General features: G+C 42.7%; 2 protein-coding genes across 8 annotated transcripts; both read right to left on the minus strand.

Moving 5' to 3' along the window:
- Window positions 1–572: 572 nt before the first annotated feature.
- On the minus strand, window positions 573–9,429 carry LOC120829414 (ATP-dependent 6-phosphofructokinase, muscle type). Its single transcript, XM_040193477.2, has 22 exons — window positions 9,167–9,429; window positions 8,068–8,141; window positions 7,131–7,208; window positions 6,219–6,408; window positions 5,747–5,912; window positions 5,483–5,527; window positions 5,175–5,283; window positions 4,999–5,094; window positions 4,814–4,906; window positions 4,592–4,717; window positions 4,439–4,503; window positions 3,944–4,007; window positions 3,716–3,862; window positions 3,445–3,515; window positions 3,156–3,243; window positions 2,905–3,057; window positions 2,646–2,810; window positions 2,498–2,559; window positions 2,095–2,206; window positions 1,745–1,844; window positions 1,224–1,329; window positions 573–1,141 (listed from the first exon to the last, which is right to left on the minus strand). The coding sequence occupies exons 1-22, from the start codon at window positions 9,255–9,257 to the stop codon at window positions 1,000–1,002; spliced, it is 2,343 nt and encodes a 780-aa protein (XP_040049411.2). The 5' UTR covers window positions 9,258–9,429; the 3' UTR covers window positions 573–999.
- Window positions 9,430–10,146: 717 nt separating this feature from the next.
- On the minus strand, window positions 10,147–16,877 carry troap (trophinin associated protein). 7 transcript variants are annotated; one of them, XM_078092534.1, is made up of 14 exons: window positions 16,671–16,877; window positions 16,106–16,192; window positions 15,524–15,761; window positions 14,955–15,432; window positions 14,351–14,469; window positions 14,118–14,169; window positions 13,494–13,639; window positions 13,272–13,326; window positions 13,112–13,194; window positions 12,942–13,028; window positions 11,984–12,091; window positions 11,580–11,871; window positions 11,248–11,450; window positions 10,147–10,584 (listed from the first exon to the last, which is right to left on the minus strand). In XM_078092534.1, exons 2-14 carry the CDS (start codon window positions 16,165–16,167, stop codon window positions 10,510–10,512), a joined length of 1,998 nt encoding a protein of 665 aa, XP_077948660.1. In that variant the 5' UTR covers window positions 16,168–16,192; window positions 16,671–16,877; the 3' UTR covers window positions 10,147–10,509. The 7 variants fall into 7 exon arrangements, with proteins under 7 accessions (XP_077948660.1, XP_040050124.2, XP_077948669.1 ...); XM_040194190.2 differs by having other exon boundaries at window positions 11,984–12,094; window positions 16,671–16,874; XM_078092543.1 differs by having other exon boundaries at window positions 16,699–16,841.
- Between the last annotated feature and the right edge of the window lie 200 nt (window positions 16,878–17,077).

Genomic DNA, 17,077 nt, shown 5'->3' on the forward strand with positions numbered 1-17,077 from the left:
ATATTAGGGCAATTTGTATAAGCAGGATTTTAGAAAAATGCATTATTGGGCATCAAGTTTCTACATCGTTGTTATAGTAATGCTCACAAAGGATGCCCAGTGTTTAAAATGAGGTTTGATTGATGGTCTCTGTAGCATCAAAAGAAAAAGGATGATGAGCCACTGTAAACACTGAAATGAATCCAAAAATATATGGTTTACAGTACACCGTGTAACACTGATAATTAAATATGAATAGGTATTTGTTTATTTGTGTCGTAGATAAAGGGGCTCCACTGCTTATACGTACTTAGTTATAAAGAAAACATGTTTGTATTATGATTGACGGACTTGGCTGTTCAGGTTTAACCTCAACCTCACCTCTGTTGACTTTGACTACTTAGCTCCAGATATCATGTGACACGCGGGACTGAGAGAGGGCTTATCTGTGTTTACACTAGCCTCAAAAGGGAACCTTAGAGCACATATTTTGAAATCACAAGTAAAAGGCTATAAACGATATGTTAGACTTTCTGTTGCTTGTTAACTAGAATGTGCTACATCTGTAGTGAAAAAAAACTTGAGCCAAAACGTGTGAGTTGACAAATTTAAAAGCACATTGTTAGCATACACAGATTACTTGTAACCCCTTTCATAGCCACTGCATCAACAGGCATCAACATCCCCAGAATGTAAAGATTTGCGGAAAGATTTTCTAAAAATCTTAATTTTCTATCAGCATTCTTACTGTACATGTAGTAGGATACTGTTTACTAATTAAGTCCAATACAACTAATACTTTGGAAATACACTTTTTTGCCTGCTTAATATAAGGTATCTGATTAAATATTTTGAGAGTTGGGAGAGCTACAGAACATGACTGCGATGGAGCCGTTTGACTGGACCTCAATGACGAGAAAAGATAAGACGGCAGCTATTTTACCGACATGGACAGTAGGACAAGGAAATAACTGTGTAATGGAACAAAAAAAACTGCCTCGCTCTGTTCCCGGGCACAGTTTATTTTCCGAGGGGACTTCTCGTCTTGATCACATGCTCCATGTCGGCGTGTTCGGAGGTGTCTAGTTTGATGTCGTACTTGGCCAGGATCTTCATGATGGGCCTAATCTTCAGCCACCATTGTGTCTTGGGTATACGGTGCCTGCGGCAGACGGAGGATTCATCATCATATAACGACCATAACACTGCCACTGACAGTATAATGTAGAAAACATGCATCTCACTCAAGATCTGTGTCTTCCTTCAGTTCAGAAAGAGGCTGGAAGGTGAGCGCCCTCTTCCTCATGCCCAGCACACAGGCAGAGTCTGGCGTGTTGGCGAAGATGCGACCTGAAGGACACAAGAAGTGAAATTATAATGTTCATTGAAAATGAAATTTCAATATCAATGGGTCTAAGTAAGTAAGTAATAAGTAAAATGAGTCTCGTTATATAATTGAATTTCAATTATTAAAGCATTAGCGAAGGTGGCATTTTATTTCTAAATTTGAACCTCTTCATATACTGTACGCATCATATTTATAAGATAATTTTGTGTTTTGTTTATAGAATCTTAATCTGCAAAGTAACCAGTAAGTAAAGCTGTCACATAAATGTAGTGGAGTAGAACAACAGAATTTTCCGTTTGAATATAAAGTAACTACATTTAAATGGAAAAGTTGAAGTAGGTACAAGTCAAAATTATACTTGGGACAGTTGCAGTGAATGAACTCCGTATACAGACATTTGCCTTTGGGCCCACGTACCGTGCCTGTAACACTCCCTGAGTTTCTCAGTGAGCCACAGAACAGACTTGGCCCCCATCTTTGTGCCAAAGTTTCTATCAAAGGGTGTTGGAGTGCCGCCCTGTACATAAAGGACAGACATCGACGGATTGTTTAAATGAACCACGTTATTGCTGAAGTGTGTTTCATTTACCTCGCTGTCAAAGGAGGCATGTCCTTTTTGAGTGTACATGACTTATAGATTTGTTTGCACACCTCCCTAAAACGGCCCCGTCTTTTAATGGTGCCTTAGTGGTGTACAGCTTTTGCCAAAAAACAAAAAGGACAGAATTTGATTCAAGCGGATCGGCTGCTTCGCTGCGTGAAATGACCTGCTGCATGTGTCCGAGGACATTCTTACGGCAGTCGAAAATGCCTTTGCCCTCCTCAGAGTACAGGTTGAAGATGAAGTCAGTGGTGTAGTTGGCATTCGAGTTCTCGTTCCTGTTGTAGAATGAAAAGTGACAGATTGTTGCAATGTTTAGCACTGTTGTTTTTTGGAGGGACAGAATGTTTTAAAATACTTTTAGAAAAAAAAGGCTTAATAAAGGCTTACTTATGTGCATAACTTAAACGAACTCGCACTTTGAATTCATGACTAAAATGTTCTAAAGCTAAAGACATTCTGTGTTTTAAATACCCGTATTGTTAACTCAGAAGTAACCCAGAAGCATGCACAACAAGTAACAGTTCATATCTGCTGTAACTTTGCTTCAGACCCGACTGAAAACCAACCTGAGAATCAAACCTCTCTTCACTGTCGTCTTCATCTTATTCACAAGGTGCTGCACGTTCACCTGCAGACCACAGATCACAATCACAACACAACACTCTTTAAACTTGCAACGGAAACCTGGACAAACATGTCACAACTGCAAGTCACCTCCAGGTCTCTAATGCCGAATTTCTCCTCGTAGATGTAGGCGGCATCGGCCCCGGCGGCCAGACCGGCCATGGTGGCCAAGTAGCCGCAGTATCCGCCCATGGTCTCTATGATGAACACGCGGCGCTTGGTCCCGGCTGCAGACTGCTTGATTCTGTCGCAAGTCTGCAGAGAAAAGAAAACGGAAAATTTATTTTGCTGTGTATTTTTTATTTTTTTTGTAATACATGTGTGCGTATCTGCTGTTAAAGGCACATACGCCGGTGATGGTGTTGAGGGCGGTGTCGGCGCCGATGCTGAAGTCAGAGCCGGGGATGTTGTTGGAGACGGTGGCGGGGATAACCACCATGGGAATGCACATCTCCTCGTATTTCTCCCTGGCCTGAACCAGCTCCAGGCCTCCCACGTAGGCCTGCAGCAACGCAAGGAGTCATTTGTTTTTTGTTGCTCAAGCAACAATGCTGTGGCTTCTGGTTTTAAAAGACGAAGATTGTAATCACATCTCTTTACCTCAAAGCCACCGATGATCACTAAAGCGTGGATGCTAAACTTGGCAATATTCTCACTGATTTCCTCCAATATTTTACCAGGCAGAGTTCTTTGGGGAAACAGAAACAAATTACACAGTAACTCTAAATGGTAAATCAACTTTTACTGTCATACTTTGTGTATAGCGGCAATCTTAGTATTAACAGCCGAAGATTTGGTGCATTGCACAAGGGTACTTCTGCTGCACACTGGCACCTCTCCTCCAAAACCCTCCCTCTGCAGCCCCACTGAGTTACAACTTGTGTTTCACCTCTTTGTGCCCAACATTGAGCCTCCTTTTCCAGTCCAGCCAGTCACTGAAGTCCAGGTAATCGGTTCGATCTGCAGTGAGAGAAAAATACTGAGTACTGCACCTCATAAAAACAATATTAAACCATGAGCGACTATTTGGACACAGAGATTGTACGTTTTATATATAACTATGTTTTGACACCACGAGTCGATTAGCACTTGTGTTACTTTACTGTATAATTTTCACCAAATCGCGACACAAAGGAGCAAAGAGGGAAATGCCCTCTGACCTGTCCGTGAGCCAGTCCGTCGAAGCCGTCATGGACAGCCAGCATGGTGTGGCCCTGGATGAGGCCCATCCGGACCGCTGAGCGGACGGCGGCGTTCATGCCGGCGCAGGGAGCGCCAACGTTCACTATGGCCACGTTGATGTTGCTCTGTTCAGAAAAAAAGAAGATGTCACAATAAGTTGGTATAAACATTCGTTCAGTCCGGCTTGGAAAAAGGAATCTCCTTACCTTAACATCTGGGGGGTTAATGTGGGCCAGCAGCTTGTATGTGTTCCAGTTGTTCTCAAAACTCCTGCGTGACATAAATAAGGTTGAGAGTTAATAACTCTGAGCAAGTGAGATTTTGAATTGTTGTATCAATCTCTATCCGTTACAACATCATCTTTTTAATAATAGTACTTTGTTATACTTTACAATATACTTTATCCTGTATGTTCGATTTGTTCAATGTTTTGATGCTGCTTCCATGAAACCCAGCATACGCCACTAGTTTAGAATAGATTGTTACTGTGTCTAATTAGAATACATTGATGAAATTGACCAAATTAAAAAGTATATATATCTTTTTAATAATTTAAATACAACTTTAAATGATGCATGACATTTTCCAGGTATTAATCTAGTTTCTTATGTCTGTCTTCTGATTAAATATTCAAATGAACCTTTTATGATGAATCGATTGAATTGTTGCTGTTATGATTGCATTCTTTGGGAAATACTTACTTTCCTCGGAGCTTGATGGCATCCTCAAATCTGCCCTCAGCCATGGCGGTAGTTACATCTTTGGTCTGGAGCAAAGTGAGCGACAGAGAGTCAGTACGAAAACCTCCTCACCGTAATGTTAGCACACGTGCACATGTAACACGTTCCACGTACCACTTGCACACACTCCATGAGCGGCAGTCTGACTGCCTGGTTCCCCGACAGGCTGACGACACAGGCGGGAGTCTGAGGGGTGGCCTCCAGCAGCGCCATCACCGCCTCCACGCCCATCCTGCTGCCCTGGACGGCACACACAGAGAGAGAGGGTTACATCATCAGGTGTGTTTGTTCATCATTGACTTTTCCTTATATCTGGTGTTGTAATGAGAAACCCACCAGGATTCTGTCAAAGGCGGAGGGTGTTCCACCTCGCTGCACGTGTCCAAGAACAGTGATGCGTGTATCAAAGCCGAGCCTGTCAGTCACCAGCTGGAGGGGAAAAAAAATCCACCCGTTTGTCAGCAGGGCTCGTTGTTCGAGCAACTTGGAATCACACACTGACATTGGACGAAAGGGCTTGCCTTCTTGATCTGCTCAGATGTAATCGGCTTGCCATCTCTGCTCATCGCACCCTCAGCCACAATGATCACATTCAGGCGAGAACCTCTTGACCTTTGCTAGAAAATAAATAACACAAAATGACATTATTGTCATGTTTAAGGCAGGCGTCTGCATCAGCAAAGAACGACCCACGTACGTCTGCCAGCCTCCTACACAGGTGGTCCTCCCAGTCCTCATCCGGGGGCATCTCTGGAATAAACACCCAGTCTGCACCGCAGGACAGAGCACTCACCAGGGCCAGGTACCTGCAGCCAGAAAAACACACACACACACACACACACACACACACAAGATTTGGCTACCGCTAATAATATTGTTTTCATTTAAGCTTTTAATAATAGATGTTTATTGTGACAAAGCGCTAAATGTATCAAGTTTTTCTTGTGACTTAATATCAGTAGTTAATAATGGTTAAGTAGAAATAGAAGCACACAAGGTACTGACCCACAGTGTCTGCCCATCACTTCCAGGATGAACGTCCTCTGGTGGCTGTGAATGAGATGCATTTTGTAAAAAATTAGATGAGGAACTGAAAATAATAGATTATATACACCCAAAGAAAAACAACTAGTTACACAAAAGAAATGCACCCTTCTTCAAAGTCACAGTTATTTACTTGACCTGTTGCATGTGTTCTCTACTGCTGCATGGATCTAATTTCATCCTTGTTGAATATTAAAGCAGCAGCAGGTCACAGAGATGTCTGACCTCTGTGCGGTGGTGGTGATGGCGTCCACCACCTCGATGATGCGGTGGAGGGCGGAGTCAGTGCCAATGGTCATATCTGTGCCGCAGAAGTCGTTGTCGATGGATCCCACCATGCCAACGATGTTGAGGTGGGAAGATTTCTTGGCTTCAGTGTCTGTAATCTTACCTGCATAAATAAAAATAAATAAAAACACTGGAAACAACCCTGAAGAAAAAAACATTATGCCCCTTATAGGGTATTTGTTCCTTTACTCACAGGTGTTACCGCTGTTTATAAATGAACCACGTTATTGCTGAAGTGTGTTTCATTTACCTCGCTGTCAAAGGAGGCATATCCTTTTTGAGTGTACATAGGTTTGTTTGTACACTGTAGGTTTGAGTGTACACAGGCTCAGGTTGTTACACAGCCGGGGCAGAAGAGGCAGAAGGAGACGTCCCCATTCCCGGAGCCACACTGCGCCCGTCTCCTTACCGGCTTTGACGAGGTCGCCCAGCAGCCCGCTCCACTCCGTCCTGAACTGGTTGGCTCCGGTCAGACTGCCGTCGCCTCCGATCACGCACAGGTTAGTGATGCCCAGCTTCACCAGGTTGCAAGCTGCCTTCATACGACCCTCTCTGGTGCGAAAGTCCTGGCAGCGGGCGCTGCCGATGACTGTACCTCCCTGACGGGTGGAGAGGAGAAGGTGTGCAAACATTTTTTGGGCTTTGAAGGAAGAAGAATACAATGATGTAGCGATTGCTGACACAATTTTTTCCTGATAAAACGCACAGTGTGAAATGTGGAGGATGCGCTAGAGTGTGACAGGTGTGTTTGTCAGGGGACGCGTGGGGAAGGCAGGAATCAAATGCAGACGTCGAAAGCAAAAGGACTTTAATCGTCAAAAAGGCAAAAGCAAAAGGCCAACGGGCAAAAACACACAGGAACCAAGAACATCCACGACGATAGACAATGACGCGACATGTGACACAAGAGACACACGGCTTAAATACACTAGGGAGGTGCAGGTGATTGGACACAGGTGGAAACTATCAGACAATCACAGGGGATGACAGGACAAGGCAGGAAGTGAAGTTACCCGGGGACACGAGTGGCAGAAAACTACAAAATAAGACAGGACGTGAACCACACCGTGACAGTGTTAAAAGGTTAAAGGATCATCTCTCTGTTGCCATGTCCAGCCCCGACCAAAACACACACTTTTAACGGTGTGTCTTCATTGCTGTGAGGAGCACAACAACAAATCCCATTTGTTTATAATGTACCAGTGTTGCTCACGAAATCTCAAGACGTTTACTCTTTGTGCTTTTGTCTCGTCTTATCATTTACATATGGAGGGGAACATAATTTGTGCGCAGTATGAACACTGCTTGTTGTTTCACTCACCAGCTGAAGCATCATGGACACACTCTCCCATGTGGCGGGGCAAATGTTGTCTCCTCCATCCACCAGACCCTGGTAGCCCTGCAGGCAAAACACACAGTTGTTGAATATAGATGCGGTTATAATGCCCGATGCACTGCTACAAAAACCCTTTTCTTTCTTCAGGGGAGAGCAAGCGAAAAGCACAACAAAAATGTATTTTTTTAAAACACCACCCTGAAACGTGTCCAGTTGCTTGTATTAGGGGAAATGTTTTGCAAAATTCTACATTGATAAATGTAAATGAGGCGTTATTTGAATTATGTACAAACATGCATACATTTAGAGAACAGAAATCTGAACATTACAGTAAAAGGTAAAAGTAGAAATCTTGTAACATTTCATTAACATATGAGAGGGGGGGGGGGGGGGGGTTTGGGTATCTCTTTGCATCAATCCATAAATCAGAAAATACTGACAGCAACCTTGTTTTCAGGTATGAATATTGTATATATCAGGCTATGAATAATACATGTACAAACCTGTTGTTGTAACTTATATAGATAGAGATACAACTGGCAGGTTTGGTTAATGCAAGAGCCAGTGAAGAGGAATTCTGGCTCAAGAACTGATTATGAAAACAGCCTTTAAAGTTATGTGTCGTAAAATCGCATGCATTGAACAGATAAATGAGGTAAAAAAGTATGTGTGTGAATAAGTAAATGAAGCAGTATGTAATGATGACTATTGGTCAATTTAGGAGAAATCTGCAGACGTAAATAGATAAATAGTGATACAGACACCTAAATGTGCATTATGTAGGTTTTCTTACAACTAGTCTAAAAGAGGATAACTTGTGGAAGACAAATATCCAAACTGTTTCAATGCATGAAAAACAATGTTCTATGCTGGGTTGTCTCTGCTGAATATACAGTAGTATTTACAGTCTGTAAGTCTGTACCTCGTGGACAAAGTAGACTTTGGCTCCGGTGTAGAGACCAACTCTGACTGTGGCTCTCACAGCAGCGTTCATACCTGAGACACACAAACACACAAACGTGACGACTGAGGTCACATTATTGGAGAACGGGCGACTCAGTTTTACACTTCCTGTCAAATATCAGTTCAAGACTCAACCTTTAAGTGACCTGAGCATCACTAACAGACGGGTCGGAAATAGCCAAATGGAAAGGACAGCAGCGGTATTTATGTCTTGTGCGCTATACTGCCCCTGGAAGTCCAGCACACTAAATGCCAGAGTGTGAGGTTGTGTTGTGGCAGCTTTGCATGATGCAGCTCTTGTTTCACAGACAGCAGCTGTGGACGGACGTGTTAGGAGGGCGTTTCTCCTCCTCAATACCAGAAAAAGGTCAACGTCACTAAAATTAGCCCCATAGAAAGTAAAATAAATAGTGTACGCACTTGCAGATAACACAAAAGGGTTGGACTCAAGTTTAGAGAGAGAGAGAGAGATCCAACAAGATCATGGGATCAATAAAGCAAGTAAAAGAAATCCAAATATGTCCAGTTGAACTTCCAGTGGAGTTGATGATGAAACTTCCTTTAAGTTTCTAAGCCAATTCAAAATGCAACCTGTATGTATGAGGTCTTAACAGTGTCCTATTTAAACATCACTAGCGTTTACGCTCGCAATCGGCTACGTAATGTATTTTCTGCATCGTCTGTCAGTTCACATAAATATCACAAAAATATATCACGCTGGTGGCCGTCAATCTGAGAAGCAATCTTTCTTATCTTTTCTTATCATGACACAGAAAATACATCAACCTCCAACCGTCGGCCTTCAACTGGGCCGCTCTGACGATGTTGGAAAAAGGCCGCTGGCCCCTTCTGTCACATGTCGCCTGAGCGTAGTTCAGATGTCATGCAGAGCATTAACGTGATAGTTCATTGGCCCTGGTGAGGTTTCCTACAGCTGGTTGGGATTCAGCGTTGTGCTCACACACACATCAACAGGGGAAGATGCTCTCCGACTGATTCGTTTCGTGTGTTGACATCTCAAAATGAAGCCGTGAAGAATTACTAGAGACTCTGCCTACCTTGGGCGTCTCCTCCCGACGTCAGCACGGCGATGGAGCGGCTGAGCCCCATCTTTGTGGGGTCAGCGGCTGGATGAGGATCCTTGGACATGATTTTAGAGGATTAGGGGGTCAGGGGGGTCAAAGGGAAAGAAAAGGAGAGAGACCAGAGCTGCTTCACTCTCTACTCCTCAAGGAGAAAGCCGTGAAGGCACGGGCTTTATAGGCTAATGTTCCCGTAGCCCCCTCCCACTGACACCCTCCACCACTCACAACTCTACTATACTAAATATACCACCTGCACGGGACAGGGGCAGGCCGGGGGGGGGGGGGACAATGGCACATAGCACTCGCGTGACAGAAAACCGCATTTCAGATTCATTATTTGCAGTCAACACTAACAAAGCGACCAAATATTAAAAGGATTTTGAAATATGTTGGTCATTTTCGTCACTTGTAGCAGTGTTTTTTACCTACTGGCCAAAACGTAACGTAGATCGATGTGGTCTTCTCTCTAAAGCAGGATGCTGTGTTCAGACCTTGTAGCGTGTTTTGAACTCTACATCTGGCACCGAGGCAAAGCAAGGCAAGATAGATCTCAAGATAGATAGATCGCAAGATAGATCTCATTCCATGTAAAAAAAAAAAAAAAATACATTTTTTCAAATCTTTAATAGTGGTAAGTTTAAGCGAGTAACATTATCAGGCAAAAACCCTAGAGATTTACAAGCGAGATAAAAAAAAAAAATCTAAGTAGCAGAAGCCATATATCCCAACAATTTATTTACCCTCATTAATGCCAAGGACAAGTCCCAGCAGCTAAAGGTAACAGTCCAAATTTAGACTATTACAATGGTCTAAAGGAGAAGATATCAGTACATATACCTGATATTTGAGCGGCTTCCTGCAAACACATATTTGATGCGCTTGCTTCATAATTTAATTTAAAACAAATGACTTGAACATCAAAATCATTGACATTAACAACAAAACACATAGTGCCATATTTATATATATTTATTATAAACATTGTACATTGGGAACATCATTTCTAATCCACACAAGAGGATTCTGGTGTGATTCATGCACATCTAGAAGTATACTACGGTGTTATAATTTACACTATAAGTTACACAGAGAAGCACATTTACTCTCCTAACATTGATTTCTTTATACATTTAACAAACATTGTTTCTGATAAGTGTGCATCGATTTTGTTTACACGAGCGCCTGCAGTATTAAAGATGCATAAGGGAACAGAAATATATATTTTCTAAAAATACTTCTAAAACAAAATCCATTCTAGCAGAGTTCTTTGGACTTGTATTAAGGCTGGAAACAACAGTGTTGGACAAAATGCAAAGTCATCTTTCCTGCAGAGGAGAGCTCCGTGGAGGAAAACCGCCGGGCGAGGGATTGAAACCAATCGGAACAAATGTCTGAAAAACAAAACAGTAATGAATATTTATTTGAACTTGTGGGTTTGTGAGAGAATTTATATATATATATACATATACATACACATACACATACACATATATATATATATATATGCTTATGTTTTTAAGTGTTATGTTGAATGTCACTGTCAAACTAAAGTGAGAACTTTTCAAGCTTTAGAAATGCATTGCGTTGCATCAAACGAACATATCTATATATAGAAGGAATAGTTTCATATTTTAAGTAACTAATTTGCTTTCTGGCTTTTCAAGAGGGTTAATATGATTCATAAGACGTGTATGTTTAAATACTCAAACCACTCACGACCTGCTCAGATTTAGCCGATTTTTGTATTAGGAGCACAGCATCCACCTGGACCTTCAACCGTATTGTTTTTGTAAAATAAATTGCTTTACAACACTTTCAAAACTGCAGAGAAATATAAAAGAATTTGTAGTTTGAACACCTTATGGATTAGTCAGGTGACTCACGCTGGTCATTTGTCATTTGTCCTTTCGTACACGACACTGACTCGACACTTGATCAAAATATAACCGCTGAATGAGCTCAGAACGGCGTTCTCGAGAACTCCGGCATGCTCACACCTTGTATCTTATACTGACGTTCATCGAAGTGTTGCGTCCCAGTCGGCGTATACTTACAAAGGCCTCTTTGGAGGTCAAAGTGGACGCCAGCGGGTTTCCACAGCGGGGCCGAAGGGGGAGAAAACCGGGAGCAGCCGCGACGGACACCGAGGTGAAGGAGGCCACCTCCTCGTCCATGAGAAGCTCCTCCAGGGGAGGATAGCGCCTACGCAGCATCGCCACGGCAGGAGACGGAGCACAAATCCTCTGGACAACGAGGTCTGTAATAGTAACAAAAGTCTCACTTCAAGGAGGATGCTTAGTCACCAAATGGTCGTTGTATGTGGAACCCTAAACGCTGCACAATAAATACAATATGGGTAAATTCATTGTCATGAGATGTCCGTTACCTCTGTGCAGCCTCGCAACAGGAGGCTCGATTCCACAGGTCGGCACGGACTCAGGAGGAACCTCTTTGTGACCTGGCAGCGCCGGGTCATGCTGCTTGCGACGGGCTGAGCTCTCCTGCTTCTCAAATATTGGCGCTTTTGATAGAGTTTTGCCCGTCGAGAAGAAAATGACAGATTCTCTGTGCGGTGCCTGGAAGAACGTCTGTCCTCCCACAAGCCTCCGCTGATCCTCCTGGACCTCGATGCCAGCGACGCCGCACACCTCCAGCTTCTCTGCACAGTGGGATCTAGTCTGGAGGAAGTGAGGGACGGCACCGGACAACAGATGTATCACAAATAAGAACCGACTTACTTCAACATGGATCTGTCTGGCTGTTGAGTTTGAACTTAAGTTCACTTCTTACAATTGTGACTTGAGCCGGGATCGGCTCCGCTTGTGTCTCTGGATCTTTTTCCGTCACATTTGGGGTCTGCTCATCCTCTTGATCATCAAATAACCTCTGGACAATCTCCTGCTGACAAACAAAGGCACACGAATAGTGATGCCGAGCACGTGTGTATTTATTTCTGGTTTGAAGATATAGGCTGCGATGCTAATAGTATTAACGTGCTCTGGATCAAAACTACTGCACAATGTCATTTGTGTTCTCGTTCCTGTTCTACTATATTAAAAGGGTCTCTTTTAATACAACATGGGTGTATCCTCATCACCACGAGCTCTTAAAATTTGCATTACGTTCTTCAAATCTTGACTTTGATAATTAAACCTTTTGTTAACATCTTTGGCTTCAGAAATCTTGAGGAGATCCCTGATTACATGAGTGTTTTTGTGAAAAGGGGCTAATTGCACCAAAGTTATTCACTGAACGTCCACAATATCAACACCAAACATATCTAAATATTTCTATGAAGGCATTAAGATTTGACAGACCGATTATCTCAATGGCGAAACTCAAAATGTAAATGTAACGGAACCCTTTTAAAATATGTTCACACCTGATGTTAGAGATATAATGCCTTCAATTTCCCCCCCATGTATTAAATGGTGCTCAAACATTTCTGTCCCACCAACAGTTGGTAGATCTTAATCCTCAAAAAATAGGCTGCTTTTAAACCTTTGTTTTCATTCCTGAAATATTGTATTCATTGAGTGTATCTAAATTGAAAAATTAAAAAGTGATTTTGTAGCTGCCTTAAATTGGATTGTGAGTCATTTCAAGAAGAATCCTTTTCCTCTGCCTGAAGTTGTACCCGCACAAACAGATTATTTTGTCTTTTTGTTTTGTGCGAGACTTCCAAAAAGAGATTTGTGTAAAAGCTCTGGAGACACATTATAAAATGTACATGATCTCCGTCTCTCACCTCCTGGTGCGGCCGGATGTTGGCTTTGCCGCTCCGCAGCCCGGGAGTGGCCGCGTACGGCGACTGCTGTGTCGACGGGAGCCACTTCTGCAAACAGCGGCACGGTGAGATGAGCGAGAATCTGCGTGGCCAATTAGGCGACACTTGTAGATTAATACGTGCGTACTGACCGGCGCAGACATGGGCTGGTGCCTGGTGTCGCGGATCCTCCGTGGAGTCCATGTCTTCAGTGGAGTCTCTTTGACCGCTATTGCTGAGGATTTTTTGAAAAGCTGCTTCAAGAGATAGATAACGATGCATTCGGTCAAAAACAACTGATCTGCTTCTTACCTGCTGCTCCTCCGGTCGCCTCTGCGCGATTCTTTTTGAGCGGCACTCTCTGAGCCTGAGAGGGGAAGCAACGCAATGCATGTTACGGGGTTGGTGTCTCTAAAGCAATGCAATAGCTCAAGTGGAATGGAGCTTATACTGTTTGCATCATGCACAGTACCAGTCACACTTTCTCATTATGAGAAACCTTTTGTCCAAACGTTTGACTGGTACTGTACGTACGGTGTAGATTGAAGTTCCTCTGCCCGATGGGCAGGTGGAGTTTCGGGGAGTGGCACCAACAGGCCCTCCACCCTTCACTCCCTCGTTCTGCAGGATGCTCTGCAGAGCAGCAGGGTCTGGGGAGAACTGCATCGACTTTATTAATCCTGTAAGCAGAGCAGAGGGCACGGTGCCTTATTTACATTGTATTGTTTGTTGTTACTTTACACATAAAGTAACACGGAGTACCGTTCAGTTTTACAGGAACTAAAAGTGTCTCGCTTCTGTCCATTTCTCGTCGACACACGGCACCGTTTTGAGGTCAATTATGAGCCACAAGCTCAGCCATTATACATATTTTAAAAATATCTTAAATCTTGTGTCCGTATTCAGTCTGGCTGCTTAAAGGTAGCAGTGGACACTTGTGGTGCTGCAATGAAATTATATTTTCCCCATACGCTTCCAAAAAAAAAAAAAAAAAGAGTCTTGAACTGCAAAGATTGATTACTATTCTCTAACATAATTTCCTGAAATAAGAAGACATGACTGTTCTAATGCTTCATTCATATCTGTCGACATCAAAATGTATAGCTATTGTAATAAGTACATTCAGCTGGACACACTTTGTGTTAAGCTCAGACTTACCCGTAGTGCTTCCAGCTTTTTGTCGACTCTTCATGACGGACACTCGCTGGGGCTGCAAACAACACAATTACCAAATTAAACAATTAAACACATTTAACAGATTTATAATATTGAAACGGTTCAACGCCGAACTCACAATTCAGATGAAAAATAAACATAAAACCGAAATATCAGAGTAGCAACCACAATACGTGTAAAAGAAGGAGGTAAATGACGTTTTAAACTCAACTAACCAAGTAGTTGTAGGCATTGGACTGTGGAGTTGCAGATCCCACATCTGTGGCTCGTACTCCTTCGTTCCGGAGGACACTGAGTAAAGCTGCATGATCAGACTGAAAGTTTTCCCCTTTGTCTGAAATACAGTGTAAACAGCGTTTACTGCCATTCACATGGAGAAATAAGGGAGCAATTTAGTCATCGAAGGCACATAAGCTTAAGTTGTATTGTTGCGGATGATGGTTAAGGTTCATTTACGTGGAGAAAAGCACTTGGTTTAGCAGTCTTCAAAATGTTGAGTTGGTGTAGGTAAAATATTCTAAATAGAATTTAATAAAAATATATAAGCCAAAGTATTGAATGGCATACTCTGATTGATATGAAATGGGGTGGGACAATACAATGAATACGGTTATTACACAAAATCAAACTTCATCCTTTAAAATGACCTTAACATCAATCCATCTCAGATGAACATGATAACCTTCACTAAGGTGGGATTTAATAAAGGGACGTTCTATTGGACTGCAGTATTAGCAAGAGGCACACTGGAATATTGTGCAAATTACAAAAGGGAACTGGTAAAAATCAGTAACAAAGGCAACAACACATTTAACTCACCGCCCTCTGTGGTCGGCTGCACGTTCTGGCACGCATGGAGGGTCCTGACTGGATCTTTGAGACTGAGCAGGCTCATGGTGTCCAAACAGGCCTCTGCACTAGAAGCAGGCGGTGCAGAAGAAGCGACGCTGGTCTGATGCATGTTATTATTGGGAATAGACGATAAAGTATTTGATGAAACGGCTGAAGGCGTAGGCCACGAGTGTCCTGACGTCTGTATGTATGGATTTTCTTCAGCCTTTCCATTAGATGTTCCTTTGGATGGCTCCACGCCGCGGTTTAACAAGGCTGGCTGGGGCTTTGGGGTTTTTAGACGAGCATTGCACACATTTTTATCAGGTTGGACGGCATGAGTGCCGGTCCTGGATTTAGAAACAGAGAGGGTTGGATGATTTTCAGTGGCCACTCTTGATATTTTGGGCTGAGACAGGTTGAAAGGAACAGGCCTGGTGCATGGCTTTTTCTTCTTAGTTTTTCCCTATAGAAAAAAACAGAAATATTAAGACAATATCATTAATCTGATTAAATAGAATACTTTTTAATCTGCAGGACATAAAGGAGGCACCTACAGCCAGAGGTTTCGCCTCCCACCGAGAGTGAGACTGACTGAAGTCGGACGGCGTCGGGAGATGAAGGGACCTTGCGAGCACCGGAAGCCTACTGACGCCTGGTCGCACAGGAGCCTTTCCACCGATTTCAGAGGGTCCGGGAACCTGGTTCTCAATGTTCTGCTTGGACAGGTGAGGTGCGGAGAGCAGTTTGGAAGGTTTGGGGTGCGCCGGCATTTTGTTTTGTTCATTCTTTGCTCTGTGTGGAGAAAAGCAGTCCATTGCTTAATAATAAATTCAATTAAAGTTAAATATTGTTTGAATTCATTTTGAATTACTACATTGTTACAAACAGCTGTGTTTTGGTACCAGTACAAGAATATTGTTGCCTTAATATATCATATAATTTATCGTTTGTTTTTTTAATAATATAAGCCAAAGTTTGCAAATGTCCAAACAAAGAGCAGAACATTAAACAACAGTCTAAATAAGGAACCATTTCAATTAGAAAAGTAGGTCAGGACTTTTCGTTCTTGCTACAAACGTTAACCAAAAAAGCATTGAGGATTTTCATATTCCCCTGTACTTTATAAACTGGCTTACCTCATGATGTCACGATGCATTTTGTTGTGACTTTGCTGGCGGAGGACTGGTGAGGAGTCCATGATGACACCGAGGAGCGAGGAGCAACTAGAGGAGCAGCGAATGGAAGATACGAAGGAGCAACCAAGCATGAAACTATGCAAAGGCTAAAAGCAAACGGAGTACAAAGACAGGAAAATAAAATCACGCACCCATAAAAACATAAACAACCCACTGCAATCATTTACCGAACAATTCCCACAGTTCAACCTCCCAACAAATATGGGATGCAATAAAACAAGCAAATAAAAAGCTCCATGCAGACAAAAGCCTCACCATCAATGTCACAGTAAAGACAACTAACTCGCTTTTAAACCAGATATTCAACGATCGCATTCATCAGCCCAAACCAACTGCACCCGGTGAAAAACAACGTGGTTGACAAGCCAGAGGGAGCTGTAGATGAATTACTTTTAACACGAGTTTAGCTTTACTTTAGCTTGTTAACTGTAACGTTAACGACGTGTCCCTTCTTGCTAGCATTATACACACGCATATAGAGACGTTTTTCATAAGAAGTACATACTTGAAAAAAGAAAAAATGTCTCTGTTACTTCGCTCTGTGCTTCCAATAAAGTATTTCTGATTCAACGTATTCCCAAATGTTTTGGTTTTCCAGGCGTTTCGTGCTGGTTTAAAGATCCCTTGTTAAGTCCTTTCACATCTCAGTTGGCTGACAACTTCCTGGACTATCAGCGGTTTGTAAAAAGCGCGTTTCCCCATTGGTCACAGTGGAAAGCCGTACCGACCAATGTCTGCCCTCCCTCTGGTCATGACCATATCCTCGACCAATGAGCAGCGTATCTTCATAAACAGCTCCATGGTAACGACGCGAAACTTGTTTTACCACGTGACCGCTTTTGCCGCGACCTGGAAGTCAAGTGATTGTCTCTACCGGCGTGGAAATATTCTTTAGCGGATCATAACATAGAA

The sequence above is a fragment of the Gasterosteus aculeatus genome, chromosome 2 (genome assembly GCF_964276395.1).
Source record: "Gasterosteus aculeatus chromosome 2, fGasAcu3.hap1.1, whole genome shotgun sequence".
Lineage (NCBI taxonomy): Eukaryota > Metazoa > Chordata > Actinopteri > Perciformes > Gasterosteidae > Gasterosteus > Gasterosteus aculeatus.